The sequence below is a fragment of the Limulus polyphemus genome, unplaced genomic scaffold (assembly GCF_000517525.1).
Source record: "Limulus polyphemus unplaced genomic scaffold, Limulus_polyphemus-2.1.2 Scaffold88, whole genome shotgun sequence".
Classification (NCBI taxonomy): Eukaryota; Metazoa; Arthropoda; class Merostomata; order Xiphosura; family Limulidae; genus Limulus; species Limulus polyphemus.
Window position 1 is genome coordinate 1105745 of NW_013665698.1, and position 26685 is coordinate 1132429.

General features: G+C 34.0%; 2 protein-coding genes across 3 annotated transcripts in view; both read left to right on the top strand.

Annotated features, from left to right (window-relative positions):
* LOC111088186 (tubulin beta-4B chain-like) overlaps nucleotides 1-19565 on the top strand; it is a 31994-nt gene extending 12429 nt beyond the window's left edge. Inside the window, exons 6-7 of the mRNA XM_022397442.1 lie at nucleotides 18728-18733; nucleotides 19524-19565. Of these exons, the coding sequence (XP_022253150.1) occupies nucleotides 18728-18733; nucleotides 19524-19550 (33 nt within the window). The 3' untranslated portion in view covers nucleotides 19551-19565. The remainder of the gene's footprint in view (nucleotides 1-18727; nucleotides 18734-19523) is intronic.
* The window catches only part of LOC106468479 (sodium/potassium-transporting ATPase subunit alpha-B-like), a 107127-nt gene extending 83512 nt beyond the window's left edge, over nucleotides 1-23615 (top strand). For both annotated transcript variants that reach the window (XM_022397425.1, XM_022397427.1), the window contains exon 21: nucleotides 20923-23615. In XM_022397425.1, coding sequence (XP_022253133.1) covers nucleotides 20923-21043 — 121 coding nt within the window. In that variant the 3' untranslated portion in view covers nucleotides 21044-23615. The remainder of the gene's footprint in view (nucleotides 1-20922) is intronic.
* The last annotated feature ends 3070 nt before the right edge of the window (nucleotides 23616-26685 follow it).

Genomic DNA, 26685 nt, shown 5'->3' on the forward strand with positions numbered 1-26685 from the left:
ATATATATATATATATATATATATATATATATATATACAAATGTTCGTTATGCTGTTGTATATCACAGTTGTATCCAGAGCTTTAAATAATTGTCTCATTTCGTCAAAAGTCCGCACAGGTTTCTTCACTTACTTTAGAACACAATTGACAACACTAACTATTCTTCTCTACTTTGTTGTACAATACAATCTGCGCTTTAAAATCATCTCTATAACTGTTTGTTACCACAGTTGTATTCAGAGCTTTAAATAATTGTCTCTTTTTCGTCAAACCCCATAAAGGCTGGTTCAGTTACTTTAGAACACAATTAACAAGCCAAATTCTTCTTCTCTACTCTGTTATTATTATACAATATGTGATATTTCACTTTAAAAATCGCCACTATATGCTCTTTATGGCTAAATGTACAAATACACAGTCTAGATCTATTTGACTATATCTTTCACTAATTTTGTCTTTCACTTTCTATATCGAAGAAATTTTGCGACACGTATATATACACACACACACACGGCAGCAGTCTCGAACATTCCACACACTGCTAGATATATGATGCAACAACACTTACTTAAAGAAATGAGAAAAATTCAGAAAGTTCGAGTAACATGACGTCAGTTCACAACAATTGAACCACACAACAAATGATAAATGAACAGTTACGTAAACAACCTTGCGATAAACTATCGCTTCTAAAAATAGCTAAATTTAACACTTGCGCTATGTAAACAATCTAAATCATAACGTTCACATTACACTTAAAAATGAAATAAAACAGTCATGTATATCCAACAGTTCGGTTTATCAATTTTAGGCACTAAATATAAAAAAATACCTGTTCTAGAGTCATAAATTGATAATATCAAATTTTAACATCATTTACTTAGTTGAGAGTGTTGGTGATGTCTTCATGATATTTCGGTAGCGGGTCGTTTCGAAGCGATTTGTGTGTTAGTAAGTCACCCAGGAGACGTTTCCTGGAGGTAAAGATCCTTACATAATACGTTCAAAGTTCCTTCTTTATTCAATGGTTTGATAACAATAGCATCTCTAACACTTTTTTTTAAATAATACTTTGCGTTCTTCATACGTGAGGTTTTTCTTAGAGTTTAGTGCTTGGTAGTTACGTTTGTTGATCTCGGTCCGACATTTATCTACATAATAATCAAGTGACCCACTGGAAGGGATCCATCTGGTGGGAGGGTGTTGTAAGTTGTAAAAGACGTCTTTAGTGGCACTGGTTTGTGTTGTTTGACCGTTTAGGTTGGTACTATTTATAATATGTTCTGTAAGGCAGTTTTTATTGGTTTCACTTAAATTGTTGATATGAAAATAGGCGTGAATCCTTAAGCGCCGAAAAATAGTTCGTAATCACGTTTTCATTAAAATTCATTCACATTTGGTCGAATGGGGACAAATTTAAACCCATTATTCAGCGGGGATATTTCTGCATTTGTCAATGTAAGTCAGGTGTAACACTTATGACGTGAGTTTCAGTCGGTGTCCGTGGAATTATTTAACGTATTATCTTTTATTAAGGGTGACAGCAAATTGTTTGGATGTACAGTTCCGAGATTTAGGAGTATTTCGTTTTTTTTTGTTTTTTTTGCCTTTTAATCATAGAGGGCAGAGTAAGAGGTAGAGTTAAGATTTTAACAGTAGTATCCACTTGTCCTTTTATTCCCTCCAAACCATAGGAACTGCAGAGGGCATTGACTTACAAGTACCATTCAACCAAATTCAGAGATCAACTGCCCAAGTTGCACAACAAATTTACAGAACCCAGATTTTACTTAATCTCCAACTTTAGAAGAGAAGTACAGTTCGCATGCCTTTTTGTATTAGAAGAGACGTTTATTTTCTCAGATTTAGGAGTAAATTTTCCTCATATGTAGCCAAAAGAATTATCTGTGTAAACAAACTTACAAGATATGATGTTTTTTAAATATGAAAAGCAATATTTTTAGAATAATAACATACTAGAATCTAATGTTTAGTATATAACAAAGGTAAAAAAAACTATAAATGGTATAATAATATAAAATGACACAAAGGTAAAACAGTTTTAAAAAACTGTCACGTATTTGGAACATGGATTCTGTTACCACTTTGAAAAGATCATTGAACCAGTGATCTTGCTCAAAATTGCACCGATATATATATATATATATTGATCTTAGTAGAGTCGGAGCTAAACTAAGCTTCAATACAATACTAATAACTTCAAACTCTTCTAAATTCTACTGTTTTATAGTTTACAACTCGTTAAATGACTTGTATAAATCGCTTCTATCGCCAATTTTACTCAGAACTCGCTTTCTGAACTGTACTATCTAGTGAATGTTTCAATATAATCTCAAATATGTCAGCTTGCACCGTTTGTTAACTCTGTGTTAGGTATTCTGGTTTAGGGAAACAAAGGGTGCTCAGAGATAGGATGATCTCTATCGTGGTTTATAAGAATTACTATGTGGAAAAAATTACTTTACTGACTTCATCAAGACAACCGTTACAAAAGGAAGAAGGAAAGAAAGCCGGAGAAGCCCAGACGCCATCTAAAAGAAGACGATATGTGTGATGTGTAGTTGCTCGGGTTACTGCAACTTATTGCTGTATCTTCTTCACTAGAAGTTAGGTCTAAGTAGATTCCAGTTAAGTATTTTAGAAGCTAAATAATAAAATAAATAGAGAGAGAAAATAATAACAATAAAAACTGAATCAATTAAAAATAAAAGAAAGATTAAATAGAGTGATAAAAGAAAATAAATAAATCATTATACAGGATCGAATGATTCAACTTATAGGGAAGGAAATCAAACGATCCAATACCCAGAAATTGATTGTGGAGGGAAGAGGACATGAGAGTGACCTGAGAAATTTCCACTTTCACTGGTCAAGCGCCTTCTATTAGTCTACGGTTGTATGAAAGTTTCTCTTCGTCGTAGTCTTCTTGATTTTTCGGGAATAAATCGAAATATAGGATTTTTTCTTCGTATGAAATCGGCAACTATTTTAGAGAATAGTTGCTTTGTAGCCCGTCGATTATCATGGAAGGGGCCATTGGATCTCTGTGTGTACGTTGATGGTCTCTCTGGCATCCAAGTGTCTCTTCTAATTCGTCTCCATCTTCTGCGTTGACTGCCTGTGGATCCCTCTTTGCGTCGTCAGCTTGCGCCAGTTTATGAGTTGATGCTATCCAGGAGGACGTAGATGGATGTGAAATGATTGGCTGGTTGACATTTCTTGGTTGGTGGAACGAGTGATGATTTAACCAATGGTAGCCACAAATTACTAATATCCCGGCTTGAATATCTGCTTTACTACGGATTCATCATGTTGATATCGAACCATTCTTGGTTTTTTTCTTTTCTTTTTCTAGAATTTGTCTCATTCGATGTCTTTGTAATTGTCTAGCCAGCATAGATGTTCTGCCAGGGTAAAATTCTGTGTTTTAATCAGTCTTTTTATTCTTGCCCTAAAATGTCTTTCAATTTCTCTAATGTGTTTATAGGAACATAGTATTTCACAAGTAACGTTTTTGTGTTTGTTGTCAGATGTTCTTCGTTTAGTTTTGAAAGGGATAAATCTGAGAGTTCTGTAAGTCTTCCAGTGGACATCAGTGTTGAACTTTTTGGTTACAGGTTTAACCTTCTCGTTTAGGTTTTACACATACGCGAGATAAATAATGTTGGTCTCATTTTTATTGTCTGTTGTATCTGATACTGAAAAGAAACTTTTCTGCGTCATCACTTCGCCATCCCATTCGCAAAACTACCAACAGAAATGCCAAAAGACTAAAATCCAATATTAGAAAGCAGGAATGTCGTGCATTGGATAATCTAAACTGGGACAACACTAGTAAAATTTTAACTGCAGATAAAGGAAACATCACAATAATCTTAGACGCAGATGATTATGACAATAACTAGCTCAACAACGACCACATAGAAAAGACATTGCCAACAGATCTCTTGGTCTAAGAGCGTATTTCTTAAAATATTTGCCACATTATCAAATCAACTCTTCATCTCGACTGATCTTCTTTTACTCTTGGTTCTACTTGTTCTTAAAAAGTGACCTTCCATAATTTACAGTACAGATTCAAAGTACGTTTTGTAGAAAACAAATTATTTGGTCATGGCACCAAGATGTACTTGAGAACTAGTTTGTGGTGTTGAGATACACTGATGTTCGTCAAAAGTCTCAAATATCTACAAAACACGGGTTCCAGAAATTTTATACAGGGAATAAAATGAAGATGGACATAAAATGATAAAATAAGCAATACAAGCAGACAAAAACTGAATATTTTTCACTATAAAGAGTATGTTTGTCTTTTACTTAATGGACAGTTCTTATTTAATTTTATGTCTGCAACTGACTGCTGGAGTAGAGAGAATTTTATAAAACCCGATCAAACAGGACAAACAATGACTGAAGAAAGAATAATGCACATCTGTATATGACAAGAATTGGAGCAAAAATAATGAAATACTACATGTTTAAGTCAGCGTTCTAGTGCGATATCATACAGTTCTCACATTACCTACGTCGGTGATCACTCCAAAATCTCCCACTAATGCTAACTTTTACAAGTCTACTTGCCACCCCTAAGAATGAGTAGGACCTTACTCAACGAATCTGAAACATGAATAGTGTCACGTAAGTATAAACCTATGGAATAAGAGTTTTGTTATGTAACCCTTGTGAAAGGGGAAGAATGAGTCTAATTTTAAGACCTTCCTATATTCGGTCTACAAGGATGTCATTAACAACGTGCTGAACGCCTGCACAAAAGTTTTTAAGAAAAACTGTTTCAAAGGTATTATAGGCAATGTAGACATAATATATACTTGGCTTTAGTAGGCTGTGACTTTAAGAAGATTTCACTTTAAAAGCTTTCTAAGTAATATTTGAATAATTTGTGGAGTTTGTGGCATTTCTTTTTATGTGAAGATCGCCGCATTTTATTCGAAATGTAACATGGGTAGCTTTATTTTAGTTTGTAGCTTTTTCTACCGACTTATATTCGTGTAGTTTGTGGATTTGTAGCTTTAACTTCTAGATTATATTCGCGTAATTTTCGAGTTTAGACTTTTCTTTTTAAGTGGAGACCCGGAGTGGCTTAAAAGTTGGAATGTGAATTCGGGAGTTCATGGTTTGCGTCAGTTACTGTCAAAAACAATTGCGCTAAGTACTTTGGGGTTGTGAGTATGCTATAAGAGTAGCAATCAAGTCCTACTATCTGGTCTGCCAGGAGTAACCCAATAAATAAGGTTGGATAGAGTGACTAATTGCCTTCTATCTATAAATTAAAAGTTAGGAAGAGCTAGAGTTGATATAATCCTACAAACAACTAATACAAACTTTCTTTTAAAATACTAAATATATATATATATATATATACATGAAGTTTTGAGAAACCTTATAAAAAACAATACTTACATTGAAGCTTAATATTCATGGTGAGCTTGCAGAAACCATCGTTTCGTCATTGATTCTTTGTTAGATAACTAGCTTCCAGCAGTATCTTAAAAATGCCCATTCAGCAATGGCTAACATGTTTTGTTGTATTTCGTAGTTATTGAAAATCAGAATGGATTACAAAGCATTTCTAGTTATTCTACATATGTAAAGAAATGTTCGTAATAATTCTAGTTATTCTATATTTGTAAAGAAATGTTCGAATTATTTCTAGTTATTCTATATTTGTAAAGAAATGTTCGAATTATTTCTAGTTATTCTATATTTGTAAAGACATTTTCGAATTATTTCTAGTTATTCTACATTTGTAAAGAAATGTTCGTATTATTTTGATTAGGCATACGTTTATTTTTCAAGTATTACAATTTGGTCGAGGTAAAACGTTATTTTATATCACAAGTTATATATTACAGCGTTTGTTCAGTTTATTGTTTAATATAAACTATAGAATCAAAAATGCTCATTTATATGACAACACTTCAGGCATGAAATATGTTTTATGGTTTGGTCTTTAGCTGTGAATGACTAGAACGAACTGTATTATCAACTGATTGTCTGCGACAAGATTGGATTTCCACTGAATTGCAACGTATTCATTCCCGAAAGATATATCAGTTATTATTCCAAACTCTTCTGGAAAACACGTTGAAAATGTCAACAGAAACTTAATGTTATTTATATCTTACCTGTTAGTTCCATCTTTCGGTAGTTGATAAGCTAGATAGTCACTCTTTACTTCAAAGTTTATAGTTACTAATAAGCTAGAAACTTTGAAGAAAAGAGTGACTACCTAGTTACTAATAAACTAGGTAGTCACTCTTTTCTTCAAAGTTTCTAGTTACTAATAAAGTAGATAGTCACTCTTTTCTTCAAAGTTTCTAGTTACTAATAAAGTTGATAGTCACTTTTTCTTTCAAAGTGTCTAGTTACTAATAAACTAGGTAGTCACTCTTTTCTTCAAAGTTTCTAGTTACTAATAAAGTAGACAGTCACTCTTTTCTTCAAAGTTTCTAGTCACTAATAAGTTAAATCGCCACTCTTTCTTTCAAAGTTTCTAGGTGCTAATAAGTTAGATCGTTACTCTTTCTTTCATTGGTTGCAGTTACTAATAAGTAAGATAGTCACTTTTTCTTTGAAAGTTTCTAGTTGCTAATAAGTTAGATCGTTACTCTTTCTTTCATTGGTTGTAGTTACTAATAAGTAAGATAGTCACTTTTTCTTTGAAAGTTTCTAGTTGCTAATAAGTTAGATCAGGGATTCTCAACTGTTCTTCCATCATTAACCCCCTCGGCCTGATGTATTTCTCCATTTATCCCCTTACTTCCATACAAAAAAAATGCATAGCCATCATAAAGGGACAGGAAAACAAGAAGGTCAGAAAAGAAAAATATTATTCAGGTTTTGCACAAAAATAGCAATATACATTCGTATCACCAAAAATAAAGAAAATAAAACATTCTTTTCTAAAGAAAAAATTATACAGTCCATTTTTATCCCCAAAAATAAAACCAAACAGAAACGCCAGAAACATTATCAGTGGGAAAACTGCTGATTCATTGAGTCAATCAGTTTGTTTATGCGAGGAGCTGTTGATGACGATGCTACTCTCATATCGTCATCGGCTTTCAATCATTGACTTCATTGCTACTAAACTTGAAAACCCGGATTCACATAAGTATGTAGTGACAAAAGGAACAAGCACTTGGAAGGAGTGGGAATGAATCTGCGAGTTTTACCCAAACATGAACATCAACCTTTTCAAATTCTTCTCTAAGAGTAGCTGAGGATTGAAGATCAATCAGCTTCTCTATTGCTGGGTCATCATATTTCATTTCTGACAGTTCAGTGGCAAAAGGTCTTATTATCCATCTCTCTCTGTTGGAATCGTGTCTTTTGGAAAGTAGTCAGTGAAGTGATTCTTCAAGATTTTCAAATGTTCTGTGATGTCTTCATTTATCTCTGGTAACACTCCAGATCTTTGCTCATCCAAGTTTGGAAAATTTGCAAAGTTACTTTGCTGAACTCTCCGTGCCCATAAGTCCAGCTTTGTCTGCAATGCTGTCATCATTTCACTTGCTTCAACAATGGTTACTGACGTTCCCTGGAGTTGTTTGTTGATTTGTTTAAGATGGGTAAATATATCTGAGAGGTACCCCAAACAGGCGATGAACTTTGGATCAGCAAAGTCTTCACACAGCTTTAAATTCCGGTCACGAAGAAAAATCTCTAACTCAGTCTTTCTCGTGGACTTATTTTAAATCGTGTGTTTGAGCTCCGTCTACCTCACATCAGCATGCAGTAAAAGAATGGAATGCTCAGAGCCCATCTCATCACAAAAAGCTTTGAACAAACGGTGATTCAAAGCTCGGGCCCGAATGAAGTTAACAGCCTCAACAACTTTCTGCAAAACAATTTTCATATTTTCAGGAAGAGTTTTTGCAGCTAATGCATGTCTGTGAAGAACACAATGTGTTGTTATCACATGGGGTGCCTTTTGCTTCACAAGTGCAGTGAAGCCTGATCTCACTCCCATCATGGCTGGAGCTCCATCAGTACAGATTGAACCAACAATGTTCCATGTGAAATCGTTCTTTTCAAAGTCTTGTATTTTCTACATTATAGCAATAGCCTTTGTGGTTTGTTCGAAAGGTTCACAAAAGAGAAATTCATTTTTTAGTTCTTTTCCACATATGTAACGGACAAAACAAGAAGATGTGAAAAATTGGCTACATCACAGGATTCAACAAGTTGCAAAGAAATTTTTGCTGGGCTAGATTTGATCTGTTCAATAACTTGTTGCGACATTTCTATAATACGCCGATGAATTGTGTCATTAAAAAGGGGAATGGCTTGAATCTTCTGTTTTCTTTATTCCCACATACATGTTCAGCCATGTCTAAGGCACAAGGTTTAATCAACTTCTCGACTATGTCATGAGGTTTCTTTGCCTTTGCTATTCGCATCGCTACATGATAGGAAGCTGCAAGCATTGGTTTCTTCTCATATACGAAGCCAAGTTTGGGCAGTGTTCCTGCAGCCCTAAACCTAGCTCTCTTTGCCTAAAATGTAGCACGGTCATCAGATGCATGGGCAGGATGTGTAGCTTCCAGATGCTGTTTCAATATTGAAGGTTTTAGTGACCCATTTCCAAGAACTTTTGAGCACAGCAGACACTGAGGCTTCTCCACACCATCTACAACAATGAAATCAAAACCATATTGTACATATGAATCCAGGTATGTACGTTTCTTGGACATGACAAAATCTGAAAAGAAATAATTATGAATTAGTATAGTGACTATATAGGATTGAACAGGATTGACTGACACTCTCCCTTCTTCCCCTCCTCCCTCTCTCCCTCACGCATGCACGCGAGCACACACACATTCTCAGCATTCTCTCTCTCTCTCTCTCACACACACACACACATTTTACAAAATGAAATTTAATTGAATTATTATTCAATCATCAGGTACATCAATTATTTACCCCTGCCATGTAATTTTTTTACCCCCAAGGGGTAAATTTATCCCTGGTTGAGAATCACTGGGTTAGATGGTAAAACAGTTGAGGAAATAGAAGTGGACTTACAGCTACTATTAGATAGATGGTAGAACAGTATAGTCAATGGAAGTGGCCTTACAGCTACTATTGGTTTGATGGTAGAACAGTAAAGGGAATATAAGTGGACCTACAGCTACTATTGGTTAAACAGCAAACAGTAGAAGGAATGGAAGAGGACATATAACTACTATTGGTTAGATGATAGAACAGTAGAGGAACTGGAAATGGAAGTATAGCTACAGGTGGTTAGATGGTAGAACAGTAGAGGGAATAGAAGTGGACCTAGAGCTACTATTGGTTAGATGGTAGAAAACTAGAGGAAATGGGAGTGGACTTACAGCTACTATTGGTTAGATGGCAGAACACTAGAGGGAATGGAAGTGGACATATAGATACTAATGGTTAGATGGAAGAACAGTAGATGTAATGGACATTGATTTATAGTTACTATTGGTTAGATGGAAGAACAGTAGAAGGAATGGAAATTGACTTACAGCTACTATTGATTAGATGGTAAAAGATTAGAGGGAATGGAAATGGACTTAAAGCTACTACTGTTAGAACAGTAGAGTGAATGGAAGCGTACCTATCGCTATTAATGGTTAGATGGTAAAACAGCAGAGGGAATGGAAGTGCAGCTACAGCTAATATTGATTAGATAGTAGAACAGTAGAGGGAATGGTAGGAGAGTTACAGCTACTATTGGTTAGATCGTAGAACAGTAGAGGGAATGGTAGGAGAGTTACAGCTACTATTGGTTAGATTGTAGAACAGTAGGGGGAGTGGATAGGGAGATATAGTTACAGTTTGTTAGATGGTAGAACAGTAGAGGGAATGTTAGGAGACTAACAGCAGCTGTTGGTTAGATGGTAGAAGAGTAGAGGGAATGGAAGTGAACTTACAGAAACTATTGATCACATGGTAGAATAGTAGAGGGAATGAAGTGGATTTACAGCTACTATTGTTTAGATGTATAACAGTAGAGGGAATGGAAATGGATATATCGTTACTATTAGTTAGATGGTTGAAGATGAGAGGAAATGGAAGTGAGCCTAGTGCTACTAATGGTTAGATTGTAGAACAGTAGAGGAAATAGAAGTGGATATATAGCTACTATTAGTTAGATAGTAGAACAGTAGAGAGAATGCAAGTGGACTTACAGGTACTATTGGTTAGACAGTAGAATATTAGAAGGAATGGAAGTGGACCTACAGCTACTTTTGGTTACTTGGTAGAACAGTAGAGGGAATGGAATAGGACCTATAGTTACTATTTGTTAGATGGTAGAACAGAAGGCGGAAACTGAAGTGCACGTACAGCTACTATTGGTTAGATGACAGAACAGTATAGAGAATGGTAGGGTACTTACAGCTACTATTGGTTACGTGGTAGAACAGTACGGGGAATGGAATCGGACTTTAAGCTACTATTGGTTAAATGGTAGAACAGTAGAGGGAATTATAGCGGACCTATAGCTACTATTGGTTAGATAGTAGAACAGTAAAGGGAATGGTAAAAGAATGAATTACAACACTTATTGGTTAGATCGTTGAACAGTAGAGGGAATCTTAATAGAAATATAGCTACAGTTGGTTAGATGGTAGAACAATAGAGGGAATAGAAGTATACCTATAGCTACTACTGATTAAATAGTAGAACACTAGAGAGAACGGAAGTAGACATATACGTACTAATGGTTTGATGGTAGAACAGTAGAGGGAATGGAAGTCGGCTTACAACTACTGTTGATCAGATGGTAGAAGGCTATATTGAAATGTAGGAGATTTACAGCCACTATTGGTTAAATGGTAGAAAAGTAGAGCGAATGAAATTGGACTTACAGCTACTCTTGGTTACATGGTGTAACAGTGGAAGTAATAGAGGTGGAGTTACAGCGACTATTAGTTAGATATTATAACAGTAGGGGAATAGTAGTAAACTTAAAGCCATTATTGGTTAGTTGGTAGAATAGCAGAAGGAATGGAATAGAACTTACAGAAACTATTGATCAAATGGTAGAAAAATAGAGCATATGGAACTGGAGTTATAGCTACTATTGGTTAGATGGTAGAATAATAGAGGGAATGAAAGTAGACGTATAGCTACTATTAGTAAGATGGTAGAATTGTTGAGAGAATTGAAATGGACCTACAGCTACTATTGATCAGATGGTAGAAGATTAGAGTGAAATGTAGGAGATTTAAAAGCCACTATTGGTTAAATGGTAGAAAAGTAGAGCGAATGGAAGTGGACCAAGAGCTATTATTGGGTAGATGGTTGAACAGAAGAGGGAATGCAAGTGCACTTACAGCTACTATTAGTGAGATGGAAGAACAGTAGAGTGAATGTAAGTGGACTTATAGCAACTATTGATCAGATGATAAAATAGTAGAGGGAATGGAAGTAGACTTATAGCAACTATTGTTTAAATCGTAGAACAGTATAAGGAATGGAAGTGGACTTACAGCTACTATTGGTTAGATTGTGGAACAGTACAGGGTATGGTAAGAGACTTACAGCAACTGTTGGTTAGATGATACAACAGTAGAAGGAATGGAAGTGGACTTACAGATACTATTGATCAGATGATAGAAAAATAGACGAAATGGAATAGGACTTCCAGCTACTATTGGTTAGATAGTATAATAGTAGAAGAAATGGTAGTAGACCAGTAGACCAATAGCTACTATTTGTAGATAGAAGAACGGAAGAGGGAATTGAAGTAGACTTACATCTTCTATTGGTTAGATGATAGAACAGTAGAGGAAATGGAAATGGACTTACTGCTACTATTAATTAGATGGTAGTAGTGTAGAGGGAATGCAAGTAGATTTACAGCTACTATTGGTTAGATGGTGGAATAGTTGAGAGAATGGTAGGAGACTTACAGTAACTGTTGGTAAGACGGTAGAAGCTTAGAGAAAATTGTAGGAGATTTACAGCCCCTATTGGTTTGATGGTAGAAAAATAGAGGGATAGAAATGGATATATAGTTATTATTGGTTAGATCTTAGAACAGTAGAGGAAATGGAAGTTAGCCTATAGCTACTATTGGTTAGATTGTCGAACAGTAGAGGTAATGGTAGGAGACTTACAGCAACTGTTGGTTAGATGATAGAACAGTAGAAGGAATGGATGTGAACTTACAGACAGTTTTGATCAGATAATAGAACATTAGAGGAAATGGAAGTGGACTTACAGCTACTATTGGTTAGATGGTAGAATAGTAGAAGAAATGGTAGAAGGCCAATAGTTACTATTGGTTAGATGGTAGAACGAAAAAAGGAATTGAAGTGGACTTACAGCTTCGATTGGTTAGATGGTACAACGAAAAAGGGAATTGATGTGGACTTACAGCTTCTATTGGTTAGATGGTAGAACAGTAGAGGAAATGGAAGTGGACTTACAGCTACTATTAGTTAGATGGTAGAACAATAGAGGGAATGCAAGTGGATTTGTAGCTACTTTTGGTTAGATGGTGGAACAGTTGAGGGCATGGTAGGAGACTTACAGCAATTGTTGGCTAGACGGTAGAAGCTTAGAGAGAATTGTAGGAGATTTACAACCACTATTGGTTTGATGGTAGAACAGTAGAGGGAATGGAAATCCACTAGCTCTTGTGATTTACTGGTACTATAATAAAACTATATATATATGTCTTTACAGTGACACGATTATACCAGTAGCTGTTGCTAGTTATTGGTCCTATAATTAAACTATATATATATTTACCGTGGTATGATGATAATAGTAGCTTTTGTAATTTAGTGGTACTATATTTAAACCATATATATATATATCTTTACAGTGACATGATCATACCAGTAGCTGTTGTGATTTACTCGTTTTATATTTAAACTATATACTTAATGATAGTGACACGATGTTACCAGTAGCTTTTGCGATTTACTGGTACTATGATTAAACTATACATATCTTTACAGTGACATGATGATACCAGTAGCTGTTCTGATTTAGTAGTACTATAATTAAACTATATATATATTTACAGTGACATGATGATGCAAGTAGCAGTTTTGAGTTAGTGGTACTATAATTAAACTATATATATTATGGCAGTTACATGATGATACCAGTAGCTTTTCTGATTTAGTGGTACTATAATCAAACTATATATTTCTTTACAGTGACACCATGATAACACTAACTGACATGTGATACTAGTAGCTGTTGTGATTTAATAGTACTATAATTAAACTATATACTTCTTTACAGTGACATTATGATAACAGAAGCTCTTGTGATTTAGTGGTACTACAATTAACTATATATATATCATAGTAGTGACGTGATGATACCAATACCTGTTGTGATTTAGTGGTACATAATTAAAGTGTATATATAACTGCAGTGACACGATGATACCAGTAGCTATTGTGGTTTAATGGTAGTCTAATTAAACTTGATATATCTTTACAATGACACGAGGATACCAGTACCTGTTGTGATTGAGTGGTACTATAATTAAACTATATATATATTTACAGTGACATGACGACACCAGTAGCTGTTGTGATTTAATGGTACTGTAATTAAACTATATATATCTTTACATTGAAATGAAGATACAAGTAGCTGTTGTGATTTAGTGGTACTACATTTAACTATAGGCCCGGCATGGCCAGGTGGTTAGGGCGCTCGACTCGTAATCTGAGGGTCGCGGTTCGAATCCCCGTCACACCAAACATGCCAACCTCCGCCTTTGCCTGGTCCCAAGTCCAGGATGAGACATATATTTACAATTACATGATGATACTAGTAGCTGTTGTGATTTAGTAGAACTATAATTAAAGTATATTGAATTATGAATCACTAAATCACAACAGCTATTGGTATCATCGTGTCACTGCCATGATATACATAGTTGAATTATGAATCACTAAATCACAACAGCTATTGGTATCATCATGTCACTGTAAAGATTTATATAGTTTAATTATAGTACCACTAAATCCCAATAGCTACTGGTATCATCATGTCACTGTAAAGATATATATAGTTTAATTATAGTACTACTAAATCACAACAGCTACTGGTATCATCTTGTCGCTGCCATGATATACTATGTATATCATGGCAGTAACACGATGATACCAGTAGCTGTTGTGATTTAGTGGTACATAATTTAACTATGTATATCATGGCAGTGACACGATGATACCATTAGCTTTTGTAAATAGTGTACAGTAATTAAACTATATAAATCTTTACAGTGGCATGAATAAACAAGTAGCTGTTATGATTTAGTGGTACATAATTTAACTATGTATATCATGGCAGTGACACGATGATACCAGTAGCTGTTGTGATTTAGTAGTACATAATTTAACTGTGTATATCATGGCAGTGACACGATGATACCAGTAAATAGTGTACAGTAATAATATTTCAACCACATTATATTCGCCGCATCCATTCTCGATGACGCGTTTCGCTCAATCCAAATATCATCAGGGCACATCAAACACTATGTATGTAAGCCCATTGTTACAATACCAATCTTAATGGTGTGAACACTTTTATGAAGTTGACAAAGCATGAATATGATTAATTTCCTTGTTTCTAGAAATTAGTATTCGGGTGATTATATTTTATAACACGTCATTGTATATCTAGTTTGTTGGGGATTTTTTAGAATTAGAAGAATGTACAATATTAGTATTTCAACCAACAATTATTCCCCGTATCCATTGGCGACGACACGTATCACTCAATCCAGAGTTTATCAAACCGGCTGGGACACACCAAGTATGGCAATGTGTTTAGAATACTATTATCGTAGGGCCTACGTCCTTCTAATTCTTAAAAATCCTTAGAAACTAGATATAAAATACAAGGTTGAAAAAATACAATAAGCCTAATACTAATATTATGATAAACAATAAAACGTACACAAGACTGCACTTTATTTCAATGGATTAAAAATACAAATATATATAAACATGATTAATTATATATGAAATTATGCATTATTTACACGTACTTGCAATTATAGAGAGCTTTAAAAACAGAAGTAAAAGTGTAATATAAATATACATCTAACAGTATGACAGGAACAAAATGTTAAAATAAACATTATCTATTCATAACACAATGTATATAAGTAACTGAAGCGCAGACAACATACGTAAGATGAAAGTATAGAATAAAAGGTATATATATATACAGAAGTAAGAAGAAATACACAAATATAGAAGAAAATATAAGAAGAATAAAATATATATCGAAGTTTTATTAAAGAGGCTTTAGAGTGTTTATGTCGTGTGCTTGATTAGAAATCTAGTAAACTAAAATATATAATGAGAAATTTTCAAATCATGTAGGTTTTGTATGATATACTTACACTTCTCAACAAAGGAGTCTGTATGGTAAGCCAGTAGAATGATTTACTTAGCATTGTTAAGCTAGGAGTCTCTATGGTGATCAACTGGAGTAATTTACTTACCATTCTTAAGATATGAGTCCCTATGGTAAGCTAGTGGAGTGGTTAACTTATCATTCTTATGATAATATTCTATATGTTAAACCAAAGGAGTTATTTACTTACCATTCTTAAGATAGGAGTCTGTATGTAAGCCAGTGGAGTTATCTTCTTACCATTTATAAGATAAAGGTCTGTATGTAAGCCAGAGGATCTATTTACTTACCATTCTTAAGATAGGAGTCTGTATGCAAGCCAGAGGAGTTATTTCTTACCATTCTTAAGATAGGAGTCTGTATGTAAACCAGAGGAGTTATTTACTTACCATTTATAAGATAAAGGTCTGAATGTAAGCCAGAGTAGTTATTTACTTACCATTCTTAAGATAGGAGTCTGTATGTAAACCAGAGGAGTTATTTCTTACCATTCTTAAGATAGGAGTTTGTATGTAAGCCAGAGCAGTTATTTACTTACCATTCTTAAGATAAGAGTTTGTATGTAAACCAGAGGAGTTATTTACTTACCATTCTTAAGATAAGAGTCTGTATGTAAGCCAGTGGAGTTATTTACTTACCATTTATAAAATAAAGGTCTGTATGTAAGCCAGAGGATCTATTTACTTACCATTCTTAAGATAGGAGTCTGTATGCAAGCCAGAGGAGTTATTTACTTACCATTCTTAAGATAAGAATCTGTATGTAAGCCAGAGGAGTTATTTACTTACCATTCTTAAGATAGGAGTCTGTATGTAAGCCAGAGAAGTTATTTACTTACCATTCTTAAGATAGGAGTCTGTATGCAAGCCAGAAGAGTTACTTACTTACCATTCTTAAGATAGGAGTCTGTATGTAAGCCAGGGGAGTTATTCACTTACCATTCTTAAGATAGGAGTCTGTATGTAAGCCAGTGGAGTTATTTACTTACCATTCTTAAGATAATAGTTTGTATGTAAGCCAGTGGAGTTATTTACTTACCATTCTTAAGATAGGAGTCTGTATGTAAGCTAGTGGAGTTATTTACTTAACATACTTAAGATAGGAGTTTGTATGGTAAGCCAGAGGAGTTATTTACTTACCATTCTTAAGATAAGAGTCTGTATGTAAGCTAGTGGAGTTATTTACTTAACATACTTAAGATAGGAGTTTGTATGGTAAGCCACTGGAAGGGAGAACAGCTTGGAGTTTATTCCTTTATAGAATTAACTTTAGTTACTGGATTGGTTGTAGAAGGAAGTTTGTTCGTTAGAAATTTTCTTTTTTATCAGATATTACAATGACACAAATGTAACATATGACGAATATTCACACTTTTAAACAAACCTTTCTGTAAATGACGTTTCTAGCCTTCGGGTGGAGCCACATTTGAGTAACATCTTGATCATATCAACGAACCAAGAATACAATTTTGATAAAATAATTAGCACAAAGGATCACATATAAAATGTAATAAACATAAAATAAGACCCAAAACTCGAGCGCTTTCGAATAGTTGACTATTCTTCTTCAGGAGAACAAAGGGTGACCTTTAATAATGGTTGGAGACGGCTTGAATGGGTAATGAAGAAAAACTTTAATATAAGTTTAACACAACAGCAAGTGTACAGCGTTTAGACAAGGTTTTGTCATCATCTGGTGACCAGCCAATCCCAACTCAAGCCGTTAGTCTCCCAGAAGGGAGAATTCGTTTGTAGAGAGAAAAAACAAAAAAATTATTATTAATTTTCATTATGTATGAAACTTTTGACTGATAGAGGTTGAAGCTATTCGGCGTTACAGTATTTAACAGTGCTATCCAGTAAGTTTCTTTAATTTCCTTGTTTTTGTTTGATGTAAAATTTGTCTCTATACCTATCAGTATCATGTCGTTAAAAAAGTGGTCAGGCATGTTGAAACGCTCTGCAACCGGAAGTTCTTTGTTCGTTTTTAGTTGTTTTAGTTTTGCCTACATACTGGAAATTGCATTTTCGGCACTGGATAAAGTAAATAGCGTTTTTTGTAGTGCAGGTTATGGGTTTATTGATTTTGAACTGTCTTTGGTTGTCTTTATCAGAGAAATTGTTAGTCTGCTGCATGAACTTACAGGTTTGACAAGGTTTGCCATTGCGTGGATAATTTCCACCAGGTGTCGCATTAAAGTTAACTTTGGCATGCATTAATTGGGATTTCAAAGTCTTATTTTTCCTAAAAGAAGCAACAGGAACTTCCGTAAAAATAGTTTCTAGTCTATCATTAAGATGAAGGAGGTAAATGTGCTTTTTCAGTATCCAGGGTAGATTTTTTAATTTTGGGTGATATGTGATAACTAGTGGAACACGAGAGGAATTTGTTTTAGGTGACTGTTTCAAGGCAGATACACGTGGAATATTGTTAGCTTTGTCAACTTGTTGAATAACAGTGTTTTGTTTATACCCTCTTTCGGTCATAGTTAATTTCAAAGAATCAATGTGACGGACATAGTTCTTACTGTAAGAACATATTTTCTTTAATCTAAGTGCTTGACTGAATGTAATATTTCGTTTGGTGTGTGGAGGGTGACAGCTTTGAAAATGTAAGTATTGTGGTCTATCAGTCGGTTTACGGTACAAATCAGTATGTAGGAAACCATCTTTTAATGTCAGGTTTACATCTAAAAAACTTATTTGAATAGCGGAGTAATCTAGAGTAAATTTAATAGAAGTGTGGAAAGAGTTTGTATGTTTATAGAAAGATAGTAAGGAGTCTTCGTCTCCTACGTATCGTTTCTAAATGTTTGGTTTCTTTTTATAACTTTCCAACAGTCTCGTCTCTAAGTCTCCCATGAAAACATTGGCATAGTTTGGTGCCATCTTGGTCCACATAACTGTGCCTTTTGTCTGAGTATAGAATTCATTATTAAATTCAAACCCGAACTAGTTTAGCTAAGTCTACAATAGTCTGAGTGTTGGGTTTGTCAAGTTTCAAAAGGGAAGATTCAAGAGCTTTCAGGCCTTCGTCGTGGGGAATGTTTGTGTAAAGAGAAGAAGCATCCATGGTGCAGAGAATAGTGTTTGGAGGTAATTGTCCGTTGTTGTTAATGTCAGAGATCATGTTCAAAAAATGGGTTGTGTCTTTAATATATGACGTCAAACGTGGAGGGATATCGTTGATGTGATGATCAACGTAAGCGGATAAGTTCTCGGTGGGCATACCGCAATTGGAAATAATAGGACGACCGGGATTGTTAGGTTTGTGTATCTTTGGTAATATGTAAAAGCGACCTGGAACTGGGTGTTTAGGTGAAAGGAACTGTAAAGTTTCACGACTTATGTGTTGGTTTTTCTGTAAACTACATAGCTTGTCTTCGATTATTTTAACAAATTCTGGGGTGGGGTCGAAATATACTTTTTATAGTACTTTATGTCATTAAGTTGTCGGTAAGCTTCGTTAATATAGTCGGATTTGTCCTGAATGACAATGGCGCTGCCCTTGTCAGCTTGTTTAATAATAATGCCATTGTCATGTTTCAGTGAAATTAGAGCAGCACGTTCGTTGTAGGATAGATTATTCCGTACTTTTAAGTCAGAGTTAATGGCTTGAATTACTTCATTCTCAATTGCAGTAATAAAGCGCTCTAAGTGTGGTTCTCTGTTGACTGGAGGGTGACCAGGTGGAATTTTCTTTAAACTGTGTACCTATGTCGTTTGTGTAAGTGGTTTTATTGTGGAAAAATTTCCGAAGTCTTAATCTGCGTGCAAATTCTTGAAGGTCGGAAATAACTTCGAAATTATCTATGTTCTTAGGGGTAGGAGAAACTTTGAGACCTTTACTGAGAAGGTTGTGTTGAGTTTCAGTTAATATTTTAGATGACAGATTTACGACATTGGAAGTGTTTTTGGGTTTGGGTCTCTCCGATAAGGAAGTAGTTGAATTGGATGAGTAACGAGTAGAGTTTATTTTATGAGCCAACTGAACGTGCGAGTTTGTATTATTTGAGTTATTGGTCAACGAATCACAGGTAGCGTCAGTAGGGGCTTATTTAATGTTATTATTTCGTCCTACTATATATTGCATTGCGCAGGCTAAAGGTCACCCTTTGTTCTCCTGAAGAAGAATAGTCAACTATTCGAAAGCACTCGAGTTTTGGGTCTTATTTTAAGCAATAACCTATGATAGCCAATAGATAAATATACAGAACTAAACTTATTAAAGTTTATTTTCATTGTTTTATATAAAAAAATCAAATTGTTAATCAAAACTCACAACGTAAGTAAATAAATATATAACTCATTTAGTGATCAGTTGGTTATTAATGACATTTCTTTCAGTAAACGCATTGAGAATTTCCAGATATGGTCAGATTGGTTTATTTAGGTTAAACTAACAACCACTTCGTTATATCAACATCCATAGAGCCAGAGGTTTGTATCTATTTAATTACATCCGATATCTGTTATCCTCTTTCATCAGTTTTTTTTTAATTTGCTTTAGTGTAAAACTGTCAGTAGATTAATTAGGCTTCAAATTGTAATACTTTTTTTTAATTTGCTGTTGTCTACCTACAGCTTTTCTGTACCTACGTTTCTGCAGCTTCTCTAATAATAACGGTTACTTATTACTGAAGAAACTAGCTCACAGTCTGTCTATTTATATTTACTCTTTGGAAATACGTTTGGTAGACACTCCCACGTTCTGATGATCTGTCAGCATTGTTAACCTAATGTCAGTTGTGGTTTCATACAGAGAAAGATAAACATAAAACAGCAAATAGATTTAATTATTCTCAAAATTAGAGGTCAATACCCGCAGCGGGCATACTGCAGATAGCTCTTTGTGAAGCTTTGTTTTAAAACAAACAAAAGATCTTTACACTACATCACAACAAGACTGATAATAATTTCTAACAAACCTTTCATTACTCCTCGAATCCGGTATGGAACGAAAGGCCTCGTCAGAAGCGGCGTGCAGCACACAAGAGTGTGGTTGAAGCGCTATTAAGTTTTCTGACTGGAAATCCGTGGGGGTCCAGTAAAGAAAGATTTGTTTTAAGTGACGTAATATCACACAAACAATCAATCGACACATTACGCTTCGCTGGAATAAGGCGTTTATTATATGTATATATAAAGATAGTTCACACTATTAAGTTTTCTGACTGGAAATCCGTAGGGGTCCAGTAAAGAAAGATTTGTTTTAAGTGACGTAATATCACACAAACAATCAATCGATACGTTACGCTTCGCTGGGATAAGGCGTTTATTATATGTATATATAAAGATAGTTCACACTATTAAGTTTTCTGACTGGAAATCCGTAGGGGTCCAGTAAAGAAAGATTTGTTTTAAGTGATGTAATATCACACAAACAATCAATCGATACATTACGCTTCGCTGGAATAAGGCGTTTATTATATGTATATATAAAGATAGTTCACACTATTATAAATAAGTGTTCTCCAAAAGTTTTTTTTTCATGCCTAGGATTAACTGGTGGCTTCCTGCTCTTCCCTTCTCTCTATTAATCTTCATCTATGACGAGATCCGTCGCCTTACTCTGCGGAGAAGTCCGGGTGGTTGGATGGAACACGAAACCTATTACTGATCCTAGATCTTTGTCGTCTGCTAGCTAAATGTAAAATGTAGACTTGTACACTCCTCGACCCATCCCGTGACAACCGAACTCACAGGCCGATGTCATTCTCTTCTAGAACTTTAGAACTGTGGAGTTCTTCTCCTGGATGTTTTATGTGTTTATTAAAAGGAAAAAAAAGTTTTGTTAGAAAGCTTAAATAGAATACAAGCGATCAAGCTCTACAAGGGTGGATAAGAACAATGTATTAGATGTAGCGGTATCCCCCTTTTATTTCTTGCATTTAAACTGTTCTATTTTCGGTGTGACACATTATTATCCACTCATGTGTATTTAATTTATTGATATATTGTCTTAATTTATGTTTGCTCTGTTCTGTAGTTCTGATATTTAAACACACACATATATACATAAGTATAACTTCATTGTAAGTTAGATTTTTTTTTAATTCTCACTTTGTGAAAATTTTAGGTTATATTATGAAATTTGACGTTTGTGTCAGTTTTGTTGTATGTAGGTGTTGCAGCTTTTGCTACACGTTTTTATATTTTCACTCCATTCGTGATAATTAGAATTCACAAATGGGTTTTACTTTTTTAGCGCATTTTGACTAAGTGATGTTAACTGGCACAAATTGTATGTATTGCTATAGCTTATAGAATGTGTGTGTGTGTGTGTAGAACAAGCAAGAAATGAGCTATATGCAAATCATAGTAACATAGTTCTAAAAATATTAACATAAGAATTTCCCCAAGCTTAAAATTCACCACGTGTTTACATGTTTCGTTAGACTAACATTCAGTTAGTCAGCAGTAGAATATATATATATGCATACTCTTGTAAGGCTGAACATTTATGTGGGTAATAGTGTTATAAATTAGAGTAGGGTTAGACATTGGTCATTGATACTTATCCTGCCACGTTCATATTTGCTAAGTTAAATACTATCACGCCTTGTGAACGTGTTTCAGTAAGCGCTCTCTTCTGTTTAACACCCCGACCTTGCTTCAAGTGGTATAAAAAGTACTAAAGATTTTCAAAGTTTCTAGAATCTCTATTTCTTTACCTCTTCTTGTTTTGAAAGTTTTAGATATAATATGTTATACAATTCCTCAAAATAACAAATACTATATATATATATACATATAATCACGATGAAAGAACTAATGGACTAAAATAATAATCAACATGTAGGTCACATTTAGGTCTGAAAATTCGAAACTAAACGAATACGTCTGGTTATTTGTCGTGCTTTAATTTAACACCAAATAATTACATCTGCAATTTTTTTCAAAAAATATAAGTAATGCGTTAAAAGTTAGCTAAAACACAATTTTGAAGTTAATGTAAATATTTCTAAAATATGCGTTTGTAATTTGTATTAGAAAGTCGTACACTCAAAAAAAAATCGTTTATAAAACAGCTATCACAACAGATAACATGAATGAATCAGATTGTTTGAATGATTAAAAAAACATTGCTCCAATTACAATATAAAATTAAAATAGTCTCCCAATCGCTCACTGGTAAGGTTTGAGGTTCTCTAACGCTAAAATTCGAGGTTAAATTCCTGCTGTTGGTACAGCCCATTGTGCTTATTTCCACTTAAATAAACAAACACAATGAACACAGTCCTCCTTCCAACGGCTCAGTGGTAAGGTTTAGGGATTTATATCGCTGAAATTTAGGGTTAGCACCTTTGCGCTTAAACAAACAAAATTAAAATAACTTTGGTTTAGTAGTAATGGATAGCTTTGGGTCATATATATATATATATATATATAGCATTTGTAAAATGTGGTACAGTGATTGAATTTGAATACCATAACACTGATAAAACGTTCTAGATGTTTCAGTGCATATTCCTACAATATAACTGGTAAAACAAGTTATTTTTTGTGAGTACGGTAATAATTTTACTTTTTTACCAGAAGTCATGTAAAGTGTTGCTGTTGAAATAGAAATCTATTTCCTTCTGTCACGGACCACACCTACCGTGTCTTGGAGCTGTGACGTTAGGTTTGTTACTTGATTTTAAAGTTACTGTTGTATCCCATTGTTCTCTGTTGTCATCTTACTTTTATTGGTATCTAATGTATTCTCATTATGCTAATTTCATGAATAAAAATGCACTCCTCAACTACAGGGTTTTACTCTGTAGAGTGCCATATGACGTACGTAAGGATTATCTGAGCGTCATAACGTATTATCTTCTTCTGTGTTGATTAACTTCGTACTAAATGACGATGTTGTATTTCATAGATTTAGCAACAAAAAAAAAAGCTTATTGTATAAAATATATATTTAAAATGTGGCCCGGCTGAAAGACTAGTGTTGCCATTTTTAGGATAATAAAGTTTTATCTTTTATTGTACACGTTTGTGTACAAATCACTGATGTCAAACGGAAACACATACAAAGAAACAAACGATGGACCAAATGCTTAATGTGTGAAAGTAAAATTAAGGTTCTTTATGAACACACATAGGAAATGATGAAATTAGTCATGATTAATATAAATATAGTTAGGGAGGAAAAGTGGTTGTACGAAAGAGTTAGTCAATAAAGGATGATTCCTCAAAAACTTGGTGTTTTCAGGGGTTGTTGTTGGTGTAGAAAAACGAAAGTTAGACAATTATTTAGACATTAAATAAGCACATTCTAAAATGCTGTAACTTTATAATATAAAAGCATAACAAAGGAAACAAACATTGTTTGAAATACATGTTTAGCAAGTATAAATCAATAAGATATTTTGAAATATACGGTCAACAACCTTAGCAAGTTTCCATATAACTCTTAGACAGTTTAACACAAAACATATATGTGTCTTTCTATCTTAATATACGGTCAACAACCGTTGCAATTTCCATATACAAAATGTTTCATCTTTTATTTATTAAAAGCAACCAACTGTATCGCCCTTTATTCAGTAAAAGCAACCAACTGTTTCACCTTTTATTTATTAAAAATAATCAAATATTTCATCTTTTATTTATAAAAAGTAATCAACCGTTTTTTTCTTTTATTTATTGAAATTAATAAACTATTTCACCTTTTATTTATTAAAAGCAACTGTTTCGTCTTTTATTTATTAAAAATATTCAACTATTTAATCCTTTACTTATTAAAAATAATCAACTGTTTCCTCTTTTATTATTAGAAGTAATCAATGTTTCATATTTTATTAAAATCACATTGAAGTATTTTAGTTTGAAATATATTCAGCATGTTGACACAAAATAACACTGATTTTCGCTTAACTTCCTTGTTGATAGATGGCGCGCCTTGATAACATTTTTTTATCAAAGTATCATTCTACACCAACAAATACTGAATTTACTTAAATCCATTATAAAATATACTCTTCATGATAGTCTTGTTCATAAAGAAAAACAATGAATTTTCTTCCAAATTTTGTTTACTGTCTTTCGCATTACTAGTAAACAAATATTCTCTCTTCGATTTGTAGCTAAATAGTTTAGAAAATAATATTAATAATTACTAATACATTATTATAATATAGGTATAATTTTTTAAAACATTTATTATTCGCGCATAGTAGGATTACAGCTTATAATATATAAAGCAATCACTTATAAATTTATTTTTTTTTTTCTCGGAATGGAAATGTGATAGACTTAGGGTTAGTTAATTTCAAAACAAAACAAAATTATATAGACCTTCAGATCAACATTTTCGCTTTCTTTCATTCTAAATTTTCATTTTTTTTTCGGAATAGAAATGTGATAGACTTAGGGTTAGCTACTTTCAAAATAAAACAAGATTATGTAGACTTTCAGATTAATATTTCCTCTTTGTTTTATTCTCATTCTAGTTTGCACACATATTACTACACATTGTCAGGCTTTATGGACAAGTACCTAAGTTGTTGAACCGTATAACTACTTTACATCACAGTATTTAAGTGTTTTGTTTTGGTGGAAATATAAAAAATTCAAGAAATCTAACAACAGAAATCTCAGCGAAAGTTAAATTAATATGGTGTGTCTCAGATTTAGTTTTGTTCTACTCAAGACGTAGTAGATAGATACATTTGCTATCACTACAACAAATAAATTTTGCACTCAAGTTCGAGTAGTTTAGAAATCATATAAGACAAGATTTCATATTATAACCTCATGTTATATGGAACATGAACAAAGAAAATTATATTTTTGTAATACCAGCCAATAAAGGATGAACGGTATAACAAAGTGAAATATCCAACAAAACTCAAGGGATTGAAAACTAAGGCAAAAAATGAAACTTTTCAATGTGATTAACAAGCACTAAATCAATATCGAAAAATAAAGATATTTTCTGAACATATTTCACGATAGTTCTTATCTTTAAGGTGTACCGAATATATTCAAACCTAATCTATCCTCCACCTCCTATTCTTTATGACTTAAGCAACGTGTTAACTGCTCAAAATAACTTGTTTGACTTGTGGTCTGGTTGTATTCACAATTAGACTGTCTTTGAATAGAGATTATGTTCATGTAGTGTCCTGGCAAGGCCTGGTGATTAGGGTGCTCGACTTGCAATCTGTAGGACGCGAGTTTGAATTCCGTCACCGAACATGTTCGTCCTGTCAGCCGTAGGGGCGTTATAATGTGACGGTAAATTCCACTTTGGGTTGGTAAAGAGTAGCCCAACAGTTGGCGGTAGGTGGAGTTTACTGCCTGCCTTCCCTTTAGTCTATTACTTTTAAATTAGGAACGGCTAGCGCATATGTACCTCGAGTAGTTATGCGCGAAATTCACCAAACACACAAACACTTAAGACATACTTATCCAATCAAATTATTTTATGATTTAGCTAAAACCAACCATATATAAAAATAAAGTCTGCTTATCACAGACTCAGGATGCAACTTAATTACGTGAGTCAAGTAGTTAACGTGTTACTTAAATTATAAAGTAACTCTCTGTTCTGTTACTATTCAGTAATGCAACTCCTGCTTTCAAATTATTACTATTCTATAAAAAATTAAAGTAAATTTATTGACTGTATCCTTAACCGAACAGAATCCAATTATAATTAACTTCTCATCAAAACAAGCTACCTACGTAAATCAGAACTTAAAATAGAATACAGTACATACTATAGCTTATATAATATACCGTTTTAACCAGGTGTATGCAAAGTTGTAAAAAAAAAACTTATAATGACTACAATACATTGATTTGTCAGTTGGGTAAGAACCGATCATATTGCCAGTAATCTTATGTTAACCCTTACTCATAGAACATATTTATAAAATGCAGAGAGGGGGGGGGGGACGCAGATTGTATACAGAGTGCATGAGAAAGGCTTCAGGCCAAAACGATTGAGTAAAAAACTCACTGGTGAGACAAACCGCAGATTATAAGAATCACTTGATATTGTGTCACTCGCATGGTAGTAGCAACTGACAACGTCTGAATACAGGCCCATGCGAAGGCCTTAAACAATTGTTTGTAGTTAAGCACAAAGCTACACAAAGGGCTATCTGTGCTCTGCCCACCACGGGTATCGAAATCCGGATTCTAGCGTTGTAAGTCCGCAGACATACCGCTGTGCCCCTGGGGGCAGACTTAAACAAAGCAAACATAATAAAAAAGTAGAAGAAAAAAATCCAAAAGAATCTCATGCCATTCAAGCTGATA